Raw genomic sequence first — 17448 nt, forward strand, 5'->3', positions numbered from 1 at the left:
TAAATTTCACAGAACCCGACCCACACACAGCAATCTCATCTTCTTACGTGAGATTAGAAACTGTCTGTAGACAATAATGTTTTGTTGACCAAAACACATGACAGAAAGAAAGGGTGCAGTCTTGAGAACAGAGAGGATCTGTCATCGTTACTTTGCCAACCAGGAAGGCCAGGCTGGTGAGGAGCTTGTGAGAATCTAGGGTTACCACAGGGAGACAGGGATCTCACACACGCCAATTACTGCTAAATCTGCACACCAATTAACTGCCACAGAGGAGGGTGAACCTGCGCTCCGTACACACCTACACTAATCAATCAATTAACTCATTACATGAACGTGTTATCAGATTGGCGCTCGGAATTGCCAATTAACACCGCTAGATAAGGTGAGGGTTCAGCTTTATAATAAAAAAGAATGCAGAAGCTCTTCCAATAAAACAGTGTAATGGTTTTCATTTGTATCAGTGTGCTGCTGCTATTAGCTTAACAAGTGAATACGTCTTCCCGTTAGTAAAATGAATAAGTCCCTTTGAGGACAAAAAATCTGTCCTGTTTCTTTCTCCTCTGTTCTCCCCAGTGGTGGATTAGGCTATGGAGATGATCTCCTCTGGAGCTTTCTATCTCAGCACTGCACTTGGACAGCTGTCTTTTTACAATGGGGATTTGTCATCTTGGGGAAAAAAATCGGGAATAGTTCACCGCTAATTTTCTCCTGTCTCTCTGAGCAGATAATTCAGGAACATTACACTCTCTACCTCTTCTCAATCTGCCTCCCACATTTCTACAACTCCCTAAAAACCACACGTCTCCGACGAGGGCCAAACGCACCAGGAGATCAGGGGCTGTTTTCTGCTGTCATTTCAGATGCTGCCTTGACCTTTGCCCTGGGAGAGCTGTTTCATCTTCCCCTGAGGTCTGCACAGGTAAATCCTGACAAACACACACACACACACACCACAACTCCACCCCCACTCCTACCCCCCAAGGTATGCCTCTCTCTGTCACCCAATCTCCCCCAAACAGCACCACTCGCTGCTCAGACCTGCTCTCTTCTAAGCTGCAATTATACGAGTGGTGCACCGTGTGCCGACGGCGTCTTGCGGCCTATTCAATTCTCTCCTTTCTAATTACTACCGCCTTAGGACAGGTGAGGAGTCAGGCCCGATAAGATCTTCCCTTTCTACCTGTAGCCAAAACACACACCCTCACACACTAACACACACCCTCACACACTAACACACACCCTCACACACTAACACACACCCTCACACACTAACACACACCCTCACACACTAACACACGCGCACGCACACATGCACGCAGGCGCACGTGCACGCGCACACACACACTATAAAGGAGAGATTAAATCCAAACTCTGACACCTGAGGTATTTCTGCATTTTTTCCTCCCCCAAATGCAATCTTTCGAACAACTGAGAGAATGTGCTTGGAGCGGAGTATGTTAAGAGGGGGGGGGGGGGGGGTCGTAGGTTGGGGCAGAGGAAGGCGCCCGGCCGGTGACTAATGTCTCTGAGCTGAGCCGAGGTGTTCCTGTGTTCCCTGCTGGGGTCATCCGCAGACAGCAGTGCTGCAGAGCAGACAGCAGTGACAGGAACGTTCCTGGGCCAGACACAAAAGAGGCTTTGTGTCGGCCCACCGAATGATGATTGCGGTTTAAAAAGCCCTGCATTAGCATAATTACCTCCTCTGTCTGTCGTCTCTCTCTCTCTCGCTCTTCAGGTTCACCGCGTTCCAACAACGTGGGAGAAAGGACAGAGCGATCGAGGATATCAAAGGGGAAAAGTAACCCAAGACAAATCCACAAGTCAAGAGCACGGTATTACAGCTTTTCGAGATAAAGAGCCTTTACTCTGATAAAACAAAATAAGAACGCATTTCGGAGAAGGCTGTTAAAAACACCATCGGGTAGATCTTATTTGTATAACACAATAAGGGCCCGGAAAAGGGATTCTTAGCATTATCTCTTAAACAAAGGCCAAACCAAACTTTTGAAGTCACTCATTCATCCAACTGTCAGTCTTCAATCACCCAAAAAGTCGAAAATGAGAAATTGGCTCTAGTAATGTCGTCTATCAGGTCGCTGGGCTCATTCCAGGAATGTGTATTTAAATGCTGTTGAGAGACGAGAGCAGAGGAGCAAGTGTCACCACATTCAGCTCTCCAGGTCATCTGTCTCGTTTGGGCCCCTTTCAATTGAGTCGTACCCAGGGCGACAACACGCACTTAAGAGCAGGTAAACACTGTCTCCGCCCGTGATCTATGGCCACGCAGAGAACAGGAGCCACAGGAACCATTGGCCGCGTCACTGTCATTTATCACTGGCACCGTCAAAGGGAATCGGGGCCCGTCCGCTGCCAAACAGATCCAGGTATAGCGATCTTCACACCGTGAACTGGGGAGAGAGAATGGGAGGCGGAGAAGAGGGGGGGGGGGAGAGAAAAGAAACCTCCTCTCCTCTGATTGTGTCACCTGATCCTTCTGTCCTCAGGCCCCAACAACAGCCAGGTAAGATGAACCAGGTGACACGTTAACCTCCTGCCGCGGTGCCGGGCCCGTTTAAAAGCTTAAGAGGAGATGTTCTAGATTGGTCTACGCTTCGGGGGACAGTCTGAGGCATGTGGCATCCCATAATGCAATGCGTGTCGGGCACGCAATGAGGGGGGGGGGGGAGGGGGCAGGTTTATTGACAGGATTCATCAACGGGCTGTGTGCAATCACCTGTGATCCCACCTCACCTGCCCACACACACCTCCTTCCCCACCTCTGCCATCCCTCACCCTTATCTTTTCATTTGGTTGTTACGCTCCAGTGCTTTTGGATAAACGACGCTGCTGAACCACAGGCTGATGGTTTGAACTCCACTCTCTCTCTCTCTCTCTCTCTCTCTCTCTCTCTCTCTCTCTCTCTCTGGTTATGCCACAATGAGAGGGGCGGTTAGACGGAGGACAATGGGCAGGACTGCTCGCCCGCCGCCCCGGTTGGGGGAAAGAGAGAGAGTCCAAAAAAAGAGAGCGACAAACCCACCTAAAGCGGCCACTTTGATGAGGAGGGCGTGGAGGTCAGCTGATATCATGTCGGAGAGCAGCGTCTCCTGGTCGCGGCGCCAAAGGAAGGCCAGGGGCTGCAGGCCCAGACGCACGCACCTGGGGGAGCAGGTGAGGAGCGAGGAGGAGGGGGGGGGGGGGGGGGGCGGAGAGGAGGTGGGGATACAGAAAGAAAGGAAACAAAAGGACGAGTGAGACTGACTTCAATCCTTTTCCTCGGATCACAACGCGGCTTCAAAGTCGGGCGGGGCCGGGCACTTTCACTTCCCGGTGGCTGGCTGCCACGGCGACGAGGCTGGCATGGCACACGTTCACCTGACGACCGCCAGCGCCCCGGGTGTTTGTCAGGGACAAGAAGAGGGGGGAATTAAAAAGGGGTAATTATGGTAAGACGGCACCGCCTTGTGTTGTGTTTGTCCGTCACACACCGCCGCACACACACACCCACCCACCGCTCAGTATGTGTGCAGGTAACCGGACACCAAACTCTTGGGTTTACATGCCTGATGCTCAGAGAATGCCTGGGGTGTGTGTGTGTGTGTGTGGCAGGGGGGGGGGGGGGGGGGGGTTGGGAAGGAGACAAAGGAAGATTGACAGCTGGATTTGTTCCTAAGCAGAGAGCTCTGTGGTTGTATCAGGAACACTAGACTAGAGAGGCAGCTTCTGGAATGTGTCAGACCACAGTGACAGTCTGAAGAGTTCGAGGAGAGACAGAGAGACAGAGAGAGAGAGAAACAGACAAGAGAAGGACATATCTCGCCCACAACTGGCAAAACTGGCCTACATGTCTGACCCCGTCAAGGTCGTGTTCCCCAGGTAGGACAGAGCTTTAACATGAAAACAGAGCTAATGTAAACAGGATGGCGTAAACACATCTCAATGTATTGTACAATCCCTGTTTCGTGTTGCAACGTACTTCCTTCTGAGGGCCACGATGTGCGTCAACGCGGACTGAGGGACCGTGTGTTGTGTTGTGTTGTGAGGCTGACTTACACGTGTTCCACTCGGACCCTCTGATAGTCAGACAGAATGGCTCCCACAGACACAGCCTCCGCTCCCTCCTTTTCCTGGCGGACGAGAGAAGAGAGGACAGGGTGAGGAGGAGGAGAGGCCCTCCTCCAGGAAACTCGTGTTAGGCCGCGTTTCCCTTCCCATGACATACGCGCGCGGTAAGAAGAGCATGCACGCATGTACGCACACAGACCCACACAGTGGTAGGGATGTTTACTCTACGGTGCGGCTCAGGCCTTCCTGGTCCAGCTCACATCCCCTCGAGGTATCAGAGGGACCCCGCCCACCACCTCAAGAATACGTTCAATAGAAATACGTACAACTCCTGAACCTGTCTCTCTGACTGACTGTCTGGACTGGTATCTGTGGATGTGTGTGTCTGTGTGTGGTGTGACAAAACCAATACTGATCAGGTCAGATTAATATTACAGGGATCAATCCCCCCCCCTCATGCCCCATCCAGAGCGAAACTGGGATACACACACACACACACACACACACACAGCTTCATTAGAACATTACATGGGTGGTAATTTGAATTACAGGCCAGTGCTGAGGCAGAGGAGAGATGCACAAGTTAGCCAGCAAATTACCTTGTAGCCATTATCAATTTCCCAGGCTACTGGTCCTTAAGATAACCCCCTCCCTTCCCCCTCCACCGATTCCCCCCGTGGTCCTGCCTGCAATTTCTCTCTGCCTGATAAACATGCTGATTAAAGCGAACGGCGTGTAAAACCTTTGATACTCTCCTAAATGAAATCCATGCCCAGCCTCAGGCCGTGACGCTTCCCGCGCCACACAGCGCTCCAAGCAGACATGCCAGCTAATCAGATAAAGAATATATACAGTCTCGGTATGTGTGTGTGTGTGTGTGTGTGAAAGGACAAGAGAGACACGCAGCAGGCCGGAGGCAAGGTATGGGGACAGGGAGAGAGAGGAAGAGAAAAGGAGAGACTAAGAGACTATGTGAGCGCACACATGCACATATATCCACATTCACACACGCACACATACATACTGTTGCTGGTTGTAAAAAACAGTTGGATGTGGTAAAAACACTTTATTTTAAAAGGGATTTCAGTGTGTTAACTGGGAAGAATGACTTTGCTGTATTGGTATGGACATAACTTCAGTTGACTGTGATGCTGTGTGACAGTAATGAGGCCAGACTGATCAGAGCTCTCCACAGAGCAGGGAAGGGCTGGAGGCACAGTCAGGCAAGGCTAGGTAGGGCTGGGTGGGGGGGTGCTCCACTATGATCCTGCCATAACCTTTCTCTGGAAATTCTGTCAGTTTCTGTGGAACACATCCGAAATGAGCCAGAGAAAGAGAGAGTGACAGAGAGAAAAAGAGCGAGGGGCAAAGAGAGAGAGACAGAGAAAAAGAGAATATCAAAGAAAAAGAATGAGAGAGAGGAGGAAAATGAAAGAAGTCCAATGTTTAAATGGCATATGAGCATGAACAAAACCCGCTGAGTCGCTCAGCTCCGACGCAGCAGGCCCTGACAGATTAACAACAACAACCACGGATAATTCATCCTTTCTACTTTCTTTCTCCTTCAACCTCGCTCCTTCTCCATGTCTCTATCTTCTCTCCTTCTCCATGTCTCTGTCTTCTCTCCCCTCCTCCATCTCTGTCCACCTGCTCTCTCCTTCTCCTATCTCTCTCACGGTCCATTGGGATGCTGTTGGAGGCAGAGTAACTACACTCTGCTTGGCCGTTAGAGGGTTGAATCAGTCAGGACCAACGCGATGGGATCTCCTCTGCCCTGGTCTCTTTCGGAGTCTCACCACAGAGTCTCAAACGCTTACCCAGACTATAAGAAGACGCCGGTCTTCCAGTCCTCCCCAGAACTGCGTTCTCACATCCCCCTCAGCACTAAAAGCCAAACTCTGGCTCCTAGACCATCAGACAAACAGCGTCACTCTGAAGCTTTTCTTGAAAGTTGTTATTTTTGGGTGCCTCTTTTGTTTTTGATGCCGTTCAAGCCGAACCGGGAGATGGGGCTGGAATAAGAGCGGGCTAGCTCTGCTCTGGGCTGAACAAAACCTCTTGGATTTCCCAAATTCTAGACATACTTTGTCCTCTGCAGTAGAAAAGACAGGAGGGATCCCCACAGGAGGGGAAACGGGGCGGAATGGATGAATCTGGAAGAACCGAACCCATAAGTTCTGTGCGTCTTTACAGGGCTATAAAAACACAGACTTTGATTTGGTTCTGCTTGAAATATTTATCCAAATGTTTTATCGCTGGATATTGGCGAGGCAGTTTGTGAAGTGCTATGTCGGATAAAACACTTTATGAGTGATATCTGGCCAAACAGTGTTTTGCTAGAGTTACAGCAGGGGCTTTGGAGAGGTGCTTCGATAATGATCATATAAATCACAGCAGAGGTCACTGGGACTTCCTGAATCCCACAATGCACCTCTCCCTCCATCCATGACTGTCGTCCGGGGTTAACGTGGAGATCCTAGACAAGCCTAACACCTCCCCAGCCCCTGGCGATGTTCCAAGGTCAGCTCGCTGATTGTAACCCGTGATGATCCCAGTTCACATTAGGAGTTGCCAGACTGATCCAGGATCTGGGCCCTCAGGTTAACTATTCCTCCCTGAGCTCGACTTCTGGCACATGGAAGGACCCCAAGGAGCCCCATCATAGGTAGACTAAACAAAAGGGGTCCATTAATGAGGATCTGAAGCCTCCCCACCCCCCCGCAGGCTCTCTGGCCCCCGAGTCATGTCGATCAGGGCACTTAGCCCCATGCAGTCATTAACTTCTGTTACTAATTGTCAAATTCATTAAGGCAGCCCTCCCCTTGCCTTCTGTGCTGTGAATGGATGGAAGGCCTGGGATGAATGATGAAGATGTTGCAGCTGGCCAGGTTAAGGCTGGCAGACATGTTCTAAGACCACAAAGGGGCCATTAGGCTCTATTTCAAGTTAGCAAGTATGTGTGTGTGTGTGTGTGTGTGACTCTGTAATTATACATCTTGGTTTAGGACCCTCTGAGGTCATTGTGCCAGGCTCATGGACGCTGACAGACACAGGTTCTTCACGGATCGATGATCACGACATTGAAACATCGTATTTGTTACAATGCATTTTTTTATCGATGTAGGTGAAAACGAGTGGAAGAGGCTCATATCGACACGTGCTCCTGTACCTACTAACACACACACACACACACACACACACACAGTGTAGATAGTATAGCATGAACAGTCAGCAAAGGAGGGCTGGAAATTAATTTAAGTGCCTCGAATGACGGTTTCCTGAAGGGCATCGGGAGACCAAAACACACACACACAAACACACACACACACACACACACTCTACTGCATCATTGTGTCCTCACTGTCATACCAGCACTATACACCCCCCCCCCCCCCACACACACACACACACACACCTCCCCTGATTCCCTCCCTCATCTCCACCGCTCATGTGTCCATGGGAGACTCAGTAGACAGGACATGGCTGTAATGGACCCTCCATTACTTTGGCACGCAGTAATGTAATAGGATTGTCCTGTTCTGCTACATGGGGGCCGGGGGAGGGGGGGTCGGAATCACACGGAGAAGGAAGAGGGGGTTAGGGGCCAACATACAGGGGTTTAATATAATTGGGAACCAGTCCCGGGGCGTGTTAGGGGCGTGTTAGGAGGCATGTTCAGACACCTTGAACATCTTCTCGTGACAGGTGCCCTCCAGAGAGGGGAGGAGGAGGAAGCTGGCTCACGGCTTTTCGATGTGCCGTCTATTTGTTTATTTACCGGTATGTTCACCCGGTTCCCAATCCCATATCTCACAGAGACAGAGCTGTTTCGACCGTTAATAGTTCCTCTACTGTCCCACATTACACAGGACCACACTTCTTCCTTAACCACTTCCAGCTGCTTTCACGGCAACTTTAACAAATACGCCACAACAACTTGGCACGCACGCTCCGCTGAGTCGTTTCGTGAAACAAACTTCCTTCTAAAAACTTTTGTCGAGAGCTTTCAAAGCCCTCGCCGCCTGTGGGAGTGAGACGGTCGGCGTGAAGCAGCTGCTGAAAGATGCTCTCTCCTTCCTTTGTGCCGAGGCCGAGCAGGCAGGACAGCGGGACTCACCACACGTCACGCCTCCACGGGAGAGAGAGAGTGTGTGAGAGAGAGAGAGAGAGAGAGAGAGAGAGAGAGAGACAGAGACAGACAGAGAGAGAGAGAGAGAGTGTGAGAGAGAGAGACAGAGAGAGAGGAGCAGGAACGACAAACTCGGGAACCGCCCGGGACCGCTCCCTGGGCCGCTGCAGGACATGGTGACTCAGAAAGGGAGGGAGAGCGAAAGAAAGAGAGAGAGAGAGAGAGAGAGAGAGAGAGAGAGAGAGAGAGAGAGAGAGAGAGAGAGAGAGAGAGAGAGAGAGAGAGAGAGAGAGAGAGAACTGGGCCTCGTCCGCGGGGGCCTGCTTGCAGGTGCGGACGGGCCCGGTCGTGGAGGATGTGACACGTCCCATTGTCTCATCGCTGTGGTGAGTGACGCCTGGCTATCACCGGCACCCACAGGCCCAGTCAGGAGGAAGAGGGGGACAAAGCGAGTGAGAGAGACGGAGAGAGACAGGGGCAAAGGAGGAGACCGAGAGAGGCAGGGAGCGGAAGAGAGGTTAAAAGAGAGGGAGAAGAGAGAGAGCGAGGGAGGGAAGGACAGAGACAAACAGAGAGAGAGAGAGAGAGAGAGAGAGAGAGAGAGAGAGAGAGAGAGAGAGAGAGAGAGAGAGAGAGAGAGAGAGAGAGAGAGAGGAAGGGGGGGATGTAGAGAGGAAGACAGATGAAGGGAGAGGGAGAAAGAGAGAAACTGTCAACACTTCATCATGGAGTACCGTTGTGTTTGGACTGGAAACAGAGAAGAGCTGTTTTAGGGGTGTTTCAGCTTGTTTCTGTTCAGTCGTCTAGCCTGCAGTGCGCACACGCACACAGTCTGCGGACTGTGATTCATTTACAGTGACAGAGCTGTTTTCACCAATACAGCCTGTGCATAAATATGCCAGGGCTCACAGCTGGAACACGTAGAAATTCATCAGGGTTAAAAAGTAGAGAGATTAACGTTTCCTGGGTTTCCTCAGCGATATATAGGGCCAGGTATATAGAGGCTTATGCAGACGTCAGCTGGGTGGGGGTGGAGTGGTGAAGGGGAGGATGGGGGTGGGGGGGTAGGGAGGGGGTGTAAGGGGGGGGGGGGGGGGTAGGGAGGGGGGGTAGGGAGGGGGGAGGGAGGGGGGAGGGAGGGGGGGAGGGCCCAGGCTTCAGCAGGACCAGGGAGGCTGTCCTCAGCCAACGGGCCCAGACACCTCCCTGCTGGGGAGGAAGTGCTGTGGCAGGGAGAGTCTGGAGAGACTCATCTCCATGGATCTGTTGAATTAAGACGACACTTTCATCCACCGCAGCGTAGAGGGGGGGGGGCATTTGAACCTGATATTATGCCCTCTTGTTCAATCAAAATGGTCTGAATCAAGAAACATTGGAAGTCGACATGAGTGGTTTTACCCACAGCCTCTTACGAGCCAGACTATTAATTAGGCTGGTTGGGCATTCCCCATAACCTCTGGAGAGAGTCTGTTCAAGTCACAGGGGTATGGGGAGGACATAGCCCTACTTAAAAACAAACAGCAGACTTTTTCCATAGGGCACTGAGTAAAACCTTAATCCCTGCTCCGTCACTCTGGCATTCCCAGCTGGCTGGAGGTGGGAGTGTTTGGAGAGTCGCTCAGACAGGAAAGAATCTCAGAGCACCACAGAATAACACACAACAGGAGCGGAGTTGTCACTTTTCGCCGAATTCGATGGGAAACTCTCGAAAGGGTCTCTCTCTCTGTCCATCTCTCTTTCACGCTCTTGGCCTGTCTCTCTTTCTCTCTCTCCAGCCAAGAACATTTTCAGATGGCTTCCTGGTGGGATCGCCCAGTCAGGAGCGAGATAGATAGAAATACAGATAGAGAGGGCAAAAAAGAGAGAGCCAAAGATACAGAGAGCCAGAGACGCAGAGAGGGAGGGAAAAACAGAGGGAGGGGGCATGGCGCTGGTGCTGGTTTTACACTCTCTCTCTCTCCACTCCAGAGTCCAGACAGTGTTTTTCTTCGACTGGTTATGGCTTTAGCTGCAGGAGGTGATGGGGCCCGCCACAAATATTTCTCTCTGGGAATGCTTTGCAAAACAAACATAAAAGTTTTTTCGGGGGGATAGGGGTGAGTTGAGTGAGAGCAATGTCTCAGCCAAAGTGTCAGACCCAGGACAGACAGTCAACTATAAAATGGTGAACGACATCTTCACTGAGCAGAGTTCTCTGGGCTAAGCAGTTGTTCAGTGCTTTCACTACAGACCCAACCCTCTCCACTCACTTCCTGCAAGGTGGCAGAGAGCAACAAAGTAGGCCTGCGGCTATTCTTGGATGGATTCCCTTTAAAACATGAAGGGTGATAATTAGACAAGCGCTTGGGAAGATAGCTTCTCCACCAAAATGTTTGGTCAGAAGAACATACCAAGCACCCGCAAGTTACATTTTTGACTTCCCCTTCCCCTAGAGCTGGCTAGCTCAGCCCGATGAGATACAAATGACTCAGACACAACACAGACACACACACACGTACGCACACAAACAGTCACAGACACAAGCACCCATATATTCATACAATACAGTATGGGCTTGTTTCACAAATGCACGCTCACACACACACCCCACACATTCTCTCTATGGGAATAATGTTTCAGCAGGCAGTGTTAGTGGCTCATGCCCTTGGCAAGCTCAGATAAGGCTATCTGTTTCCATCATCACTAAACAAGATTGAGCAAAGTACATTAAGCAGAAAAATACAAACAAATTACAAAGGCTTCAGGCTAGGGCTCTTTATCTCGTGTTTGTGGGGACTGTTCGGGTCTGTCGGTCGAAGCAGGGGAGGGAGGGAGGGAGGGAGGGAAGGAGAGGGAAATGGGCCTGTGTCTAATAGATCCTGTCCCGCCACTTCCACACAGCCGGAGAACAATACTGGCGGCCATTATCTCAGCCGTAATGCTATCCTTCCTCGTGTGCAAAACAAGCCGCAATCTCGCCCCACTGCCTCTGTGTCCACCGACACAAATATGAGCTGTCCCGAGGAAAGGACAACAATGGCTATCACACACACACACACGCAAACAAACTGAGGGCCGGGCGAACTGAAGGAAGCTACGCTAGCTCCTTTATCAGGAAGCTGCTAGACGACCTAACGATTCGCTGGTTATGGAGTTCTCTTCCATAAGATTTCCTGAAAACATTTCCGAGGCGCATCGTCTGGGTTGTTGCTGTAGCAACGCAAGAAAACAACAAGGGAGCGAGAACATCTTAAGCTACAGCAAACAGGTACATCAGGCTCCCATTAGCCAGCTTATTGATCTAAATCGGCTAGCCTAAACCCTTGTTGTGACCTCCCCGGTCATGATTTATGTATAGGCAGCTTTAAAAAAAAGAAATCCATGTCCATTCGAGGAACCACGTGCACGAGTGTCGAGGGCCAAAACATGCCGGTAACCAAAGAAGGTTACCCCCCCCCCCATCGGCCCCAGCCCTCCCTGGCATCACACCGCTGTGGATAGACGGTTCCCTAACACCACAGACCCCCCCCCCCCTTCCCACCACCCCTCCAATCAATACCTCCAGGTTTAACAGTGCACTCCTCCCACCTGCCCTGCTCCCATCCCTCACTCGCTCCCTCCGTTCGTCTAGTTCTCTCTCTTCTCCCTCTCCAGTCTTCTCCCCTCACAGCAGGGAGAGAGAGAGAGAGAGAGAGAGAGAGAGAGGGGCAATGTTTAGACTTGTGGACTCCCTCTCCAATCTCGGTGGGGCCCTGCTGATATTGATAATGGCTGGGTAGGAGAGAGGTGAGGTGGGGTGTGAACATGTGTGTTTAAGAGAGGTATTATCTGACTAAAAAAGCTTTTTTTTAACACACCAATGGAAGGGGAATGTCTGAACATCTACAAAGGCCCAAAAAGGACTCCTGCTCACTCCTCGCATGTATTTCTTTGTGAAAAACAACCAAAAGGGGGAGAAAGAAGAATAGTTTGCAGCTTAGCCTATGAGATATCAAGTTCTCAAGCTTCAAACCGAGGCCTTTCCTGAAAAGTCAAAAATGTTCCACAAAGGAAATGGAAAATAACATCCACATCTTCTGAGATAGAATGTGAATGATGAGCCATGTGTCAAGTTGTTACTAATTGGGTCTCTCATAAGAATATATGATATAATCTCTTATCATTCTTATTAAATGGAGCAGTTTGTCTGGGCAGATCCGGTCAAAGGTTGCAGGGTACAGTCTTTAATGTTTTATCGAGTCAATGATTAAATACCACTACACATGTACAGTACATTAATGCTGTCCTAATTAGAATAGAACTGTTATCTGATCTAATCTGTTGCTCTTCTGGAACATTCTGACAGGGCATTCTGATGATGAAAGATGAGGGGAAAGCTTGAAGTACAAGAGGATGCTTCCAGCCCAGAGTGTGGACAGCCCACAGACAGACCTGTTATCATGTAACTCAGGCCCTCTGCGACCTGACCTTCAAAAGACAGGACACACACACACACACATGCCGCTATATGCACACACACTCACACAAACACCGACACACACACAGGGTCACGGGGCATAAAGGGCCAGTGTGTCAGGTCAGAGCGGAGAACGAGGGATGAAGGACTTGAGGGATGTGAGATGACTAATCTAAACCTCAGTGTGGGCCTGCAGGGAGCCCGGTCTTACCGCCAGGGGTGACTGACACTGTGGATCTCAATCACAGCACACACACACACACACACACACACGGCAGCAGCAGACTGAACATGTAGAGCTACACACACCAGGAGTGAAAGAGAACAGGACGAGGAGGACCGGTTCAATCTGACACGAAGAGACAAACCTACAACTGAAATAGATATAGAGGGAGGGGGAGCCCATCCTCGCCCCGTTGTGAAAACAGTTATTTCTCCCCCTCAAAGAGCAGGTTGAAAGATCATGACGGCGTGGTGGGACAGGCTGGGTCTGAAGGCTCGCCCCTCTCTCAGGTTACTCACATCAAAGACTGGGAGCCAAACCCAGCAAGCCAAGAGAGGAGAGACAGGGATGGGGGGGGGGGGGGATTGTCACTCAACGATTATCACCACCACTGGGGTTTGAAGGGGAGGGGGGGAGGGGGGCAGTTGGCTATGAAGGGAGGAACCGTCAAATTTGGGAATTTTCAGTTTGCAGTTGACAATGGGCCCGAAAACGATCCTGTTTTTTGGATTCTGAATAGAACTGAACCTTCTTTGAGGCAGCGGGGGTGAGGGATGGCTCGGTCTGGTCTGGCAGTGCCTGTGACCGGCCCATAGGTGGCACTGTTGGCTCACGTTTACGAGCTGACTCCAGTGAGAAGGCAGGGGGAATATCCACACCAACTCATCAAGGTTTGGGAGAAGAGAAAGTCTTTCATCTACGTTCAAGTGTCATCTGCCAAATATAATTTTATAACTTCTAATTAATTCAAACTGCTAGGGTGAATCTTTCAAAATAGCACACTTCCCAAACAGAACACATTTTTGATGCTAAAACTGTTCTTTTCCTGTGTGAATGACTTAACAACTAATTATCTGAAGAAGGCTTTTTTTCCCTCCTCCTCTTCCGTCCAACACCATCAAATCAACCAGCAAACCTGGGGTGGAGAAAACCTGAGGCTTGAATAAACTGGTTCTTCAGGAGAAACAAGCGTTAAAAAGCCCTATCATACAGAACTGATGGCCAGCACTGTACAATTCAAGTGAATGTGAGATACTAACAATAAAGTCGACAAGAAACTTAGTTCCAACAAGCACCTAGAGTACTCTGATTAATCTCAGCAAAATGTCAGCTGTGACAAACAAAAACCTCACACCACAGCGATTAATAAGAAAACTCACAAAAAGCAGAAAGCAAGGAGTGGAGGATGTTAATTCTGACTACAAAATAATTACAAAACAATACAAGAAGACTTTTGGTGTTTTCTACGTTTGGTCAGGGCCAAACGTAGAAAACACCACGCAAAAGGAGGTGGGGGAGGAATCATTGTTTACTGAGCAGGCCTGCTCCCTCTGCTGCGGCAGTGTGAGAGGTAAACACATCGAGGACTGGCTGTCTGCTGGCCCCGGGGAGGCCCCCTGGGAGGCCCCCTACACTAACCTGTGGCCCGGCAGAGGTCAGGGGTCATCCCAGAAGTGCCCTGGAAATAGGAAATTAGCAGAACCTAGCAATCACAGGGCTGGCTATAGAGGAGGAGTGTGCCTGTGTGTATATGTTTGTGAGCGTGTAAGTGTGTGAAAAAGGGCGAGAGAGAGAGAGAGAGAGAGAGAGAGAGAGAGAAACAAATAGAGGGAAAGAACTGGACACCAGAAAGGAATATTGAGACGAAAAACGAAAGAGAGAGAGAGCAAAACGCCCTGAGGCAGGTTCACTGGCCCTTCACTCTCATGCAGTGTGTGTATGTGTGTGTTTGTGGGAATAGAAAGGCCAAGTCCGGCCCAGCACTGGATGAACATACCTCCATGCAGACCTACAGGGAAAGCACTTTCCTCTTCCCTTTTTACACCGTCAGGCCATCTCTGTCCCAACACAACCTCCTACATCCCCCCCCCCCTCCCCTCCCCTCCCCCCAAAAAAGTATTCTATTTAATTTTGATGCTGCTGGCCTTTGGAGTGTGACTGGGGAGGAAAGGTAGGCTGAATCGCTCCACAGGCACTCATCCATCTGTATGCTCTGACGGGGAGAGAGTGCTCCTCTTGAAGAGTTTGTCCAGGTAGCGCTGCCCTGGCTCGAGGCAGTGGAGCGGGCACTACCAGGTGGGTGTTAAACACACATGCAACCATGACTAACGCCCGCCGACTGACTCGCTTCGGGCACCACCACCGGCCTCATCCAAAATTTGTATTTTCTCACCACCCTGTTTTTTTTCTCACCCCTGTGTTTTTGGAGTGAAATATCAATGACATTTTTTTGTCGGGTCTTTGTCATCCGAGGCCAAAGACATTGAACATTTCCTGCTTGCCTGTGGAGAGGACACCAGAACAGGTCTTCCAGAAAAATGTGAAAGTTTAAAGTTTTCTAAGACGACGATACAAGAACGCAAGAAGTCAAACTATCAAAGAAGATCCAGCAGCATCAATACCATGGCCTGTAAGACACACCTCAGGCTGGGTTCAAGTGCTCAGTAAAGTAGTTAGCACAACACCAGCATCGGCATACAAGCCATACAGAGACACACAGAGGGTCAGAACTTAAAAAAGAATTACATTCAAACGGGGATTCAAATGTGCAACCGATGGACACGATCAAAGGCTCAAACCACAGAGCAAAACCTACCCCCCCCTGTAGCCACCGTAACCACAGCGAGCGTGTATAGAGCAGACAGGCACCTTGACCGTGAGCAGCAGGTGATAGAGGTCCTCCACCTCGTCCCCTTCCGTCTCCCTGTAGTCCCTGGCCGTGTTCAGGCTGGCCCCCTGGATGGTGCGTCTGTACAGGGGCAGCTCCATGGCCTCCGCATACAGATCTATGGCCTGGTGACCAACCGTCTGGTACATGTAGCTGTCCAGCTCATCTGCAAAACACGGCAGGGGGCAAATACAAATTCCGTCCAATAGAGTCAGTTTTATCGTTTGGTGGAATAGGGAAGAATAATATAGGAAATAATGGAACAGAAATAGAAACAGAAACTTGTCACTTCCTGTCCTGTCTGTGGACTATAAATCTTAGGGTGGGTGGGGGCACAGTGAGTCTGCAGCTGAAGAACAGTCTGCCCCCCCATGGGGTATCTTGCAGCTGCTGAGTCTATATAGGGCAGACTAGATTGATACGGTAGTGTGCAGGGAGGCTACGTGGGTCCAGGCTCACCTGTGTTGGCTGGGCGCAGGTTGGCCAGAGCGACGATCCTGTGTCCTGCATCAACACACTGCATCATGTTGTAGCAGCTGTCTTTGCCCCCGCTGTAACACCACAAGACATGGCCCATTGAGGCTAATGTTATCACCACACAGGACCAGGCTACACAAACATGCGGATAGTTTTGCATTAGGCTACTGCTTTTAGTGTGTCACTGTGTGGGGAGTGAACTATTGGACTATGTGTATATTTTTCTCTTCCGTACTGGACTGTATAGTAGAAAACACAAGGTCTTATTCTCCATCATTTCATGAGGTAGCGTTACTACAGTCTCTCACTGCTCTAGAGATCTTGGTAGCACACAGCCAAATAACAACATATTGACATGTATTCAGCATAACGTATTCGGCAAGTAATCCGTTAGAATACAGTTTCAACATACGCGTTTCTACACATAAACTATATAAAAACCTAGGTGGAAGAATGAACACTGTGCAGTGTCTCTGTGCTGTTAGCTACCTTGCTACCGAAAGCAATGAATTAATACATGTAGCTACCTTATCAACGCGACCACTTTCATTTTACAAATGCACTTCCGCGGTTTACACAGAAACAGGAGCGGGACACTGTGAAATAATGTTATTCCGATAGTATTGCTGAATGTCTAGTTAGCATAGCAACCAGTAACAACAACACCAGCATGTACACAACAACACGTGAAATTTACTTCCTGGTTGGAGAGGACCCTTTAAAACGAGGTAACCTACATAGTGCCTGATAATTAAAAAAACGCACTGAAAGGGAAGGGTTCTGTGGGACGTTTTGCGAGCTTTTCATACATCGAGGGACTCCAAATTGTATTTCTATTGTAATTGTGCAAAAAGTAAGAGTTACAGAAACATGTTTTGGAGGAACAAGATTTCATCAGGAACAATGTTTTGTTCCTGATGAAACAAAACACTTATGAAAATGTTTGTTCCATCAGTGGCAGTTTGTTGTGTTGTTGTGATGGACTGGGGGGTATTCCAGAAAGCAGGTTATGTGACGTCCCCGGGTAAGTTAACTCCCCAGCTGACACCCAGCGTTGTAGCAACATTGCCAGTAGGTTGCTGCACCATTGGGAATCAGCTGATGGGTTCACATAACTGGTTATGTTGCATAACCTACTTTCTGGAATACCCCCCTGAACTTAGGCTATATGTTTTGTATTGTCCCAGATGTCAATCAGATGTAAAAGTCTAATTTCACTCTTGTAAAAGACTCTACCATATTTTACGGTTTCTACTGAGTGTAATCGTGATCTATTTGCGTCTATTGTTAGGATTGAATATTTAGAAGTTCATGATAAACAATTAACAGTCTGCATTTATTAAAGGTGATTTTTGTAGGAGATAAGAAGAGTAACCTCCTGACGCCTGACGTGCATCTTAGACATTTGAGCTTTTACTGTGCGTTAAAAATCGATTGATTATCAGCCT

The 17448-nt window shown here is 49.6% G+C and overlaps 1 protein-coding gene across 3 annotated transcripts in view; it reads right to left on the bottom strand.

The window, feature by feature from the left end:
* Positions 1 to 16686, bottom strand: part of dph6 (diphthamine biosynthesis 6) — a 54864-nt gene extending 38178 nt beyond the window's left edge. For 2 of the 3 annotated variants that reach the window (XM_084675347.1, XM_084675346.1), the window contains exons 1-5: positions 16528 to 16685; positions 15983 to 16074; positions 15505 to 15689; positions 4057 to 4130; positions 3044 to 3162 (exon numbers count right to left, since the gene is read on the bottom strand). In XM_084675347.1, the coding sequence (XP_084531473.1) occupies positions 3044 to 3162; positions 4057 to 4130; positions 15505 to 15689; positions 15983 to 16074; positions 16528 to 16550 (493 nt within the window). In that variant the 5' untranslated portion in view covers positions 16551 to 16685. Of the gene's footprint in view, positions 1 to 3043; positions 3163 to 4056; positions 4131 to 15504; positions 15690 to 15982; positions 16075 to 16527 lie in introns of all 3 variants that reach the window. The other variant, XM_084675349.1, reaches the window with a different exon arrangement.
* Positions 16687 to 17448: the final 762 nt, after the last annotated feature.

This window comes from Hypomesus nipponensis, chromosome 3, assembly GCF_054491055.1.
Source record: "Hypomesus nipponensis isolate SF chromosome 3, ASM5449105v1, whole genome shotgun sequence".
Classification (NCBI taxonomy): Eukaryota; Metazoa; Chordata; class Actinopteri; order Osmeriformes; family Osmeridae; genus Hypomesus; species Hypomesus nipponensis.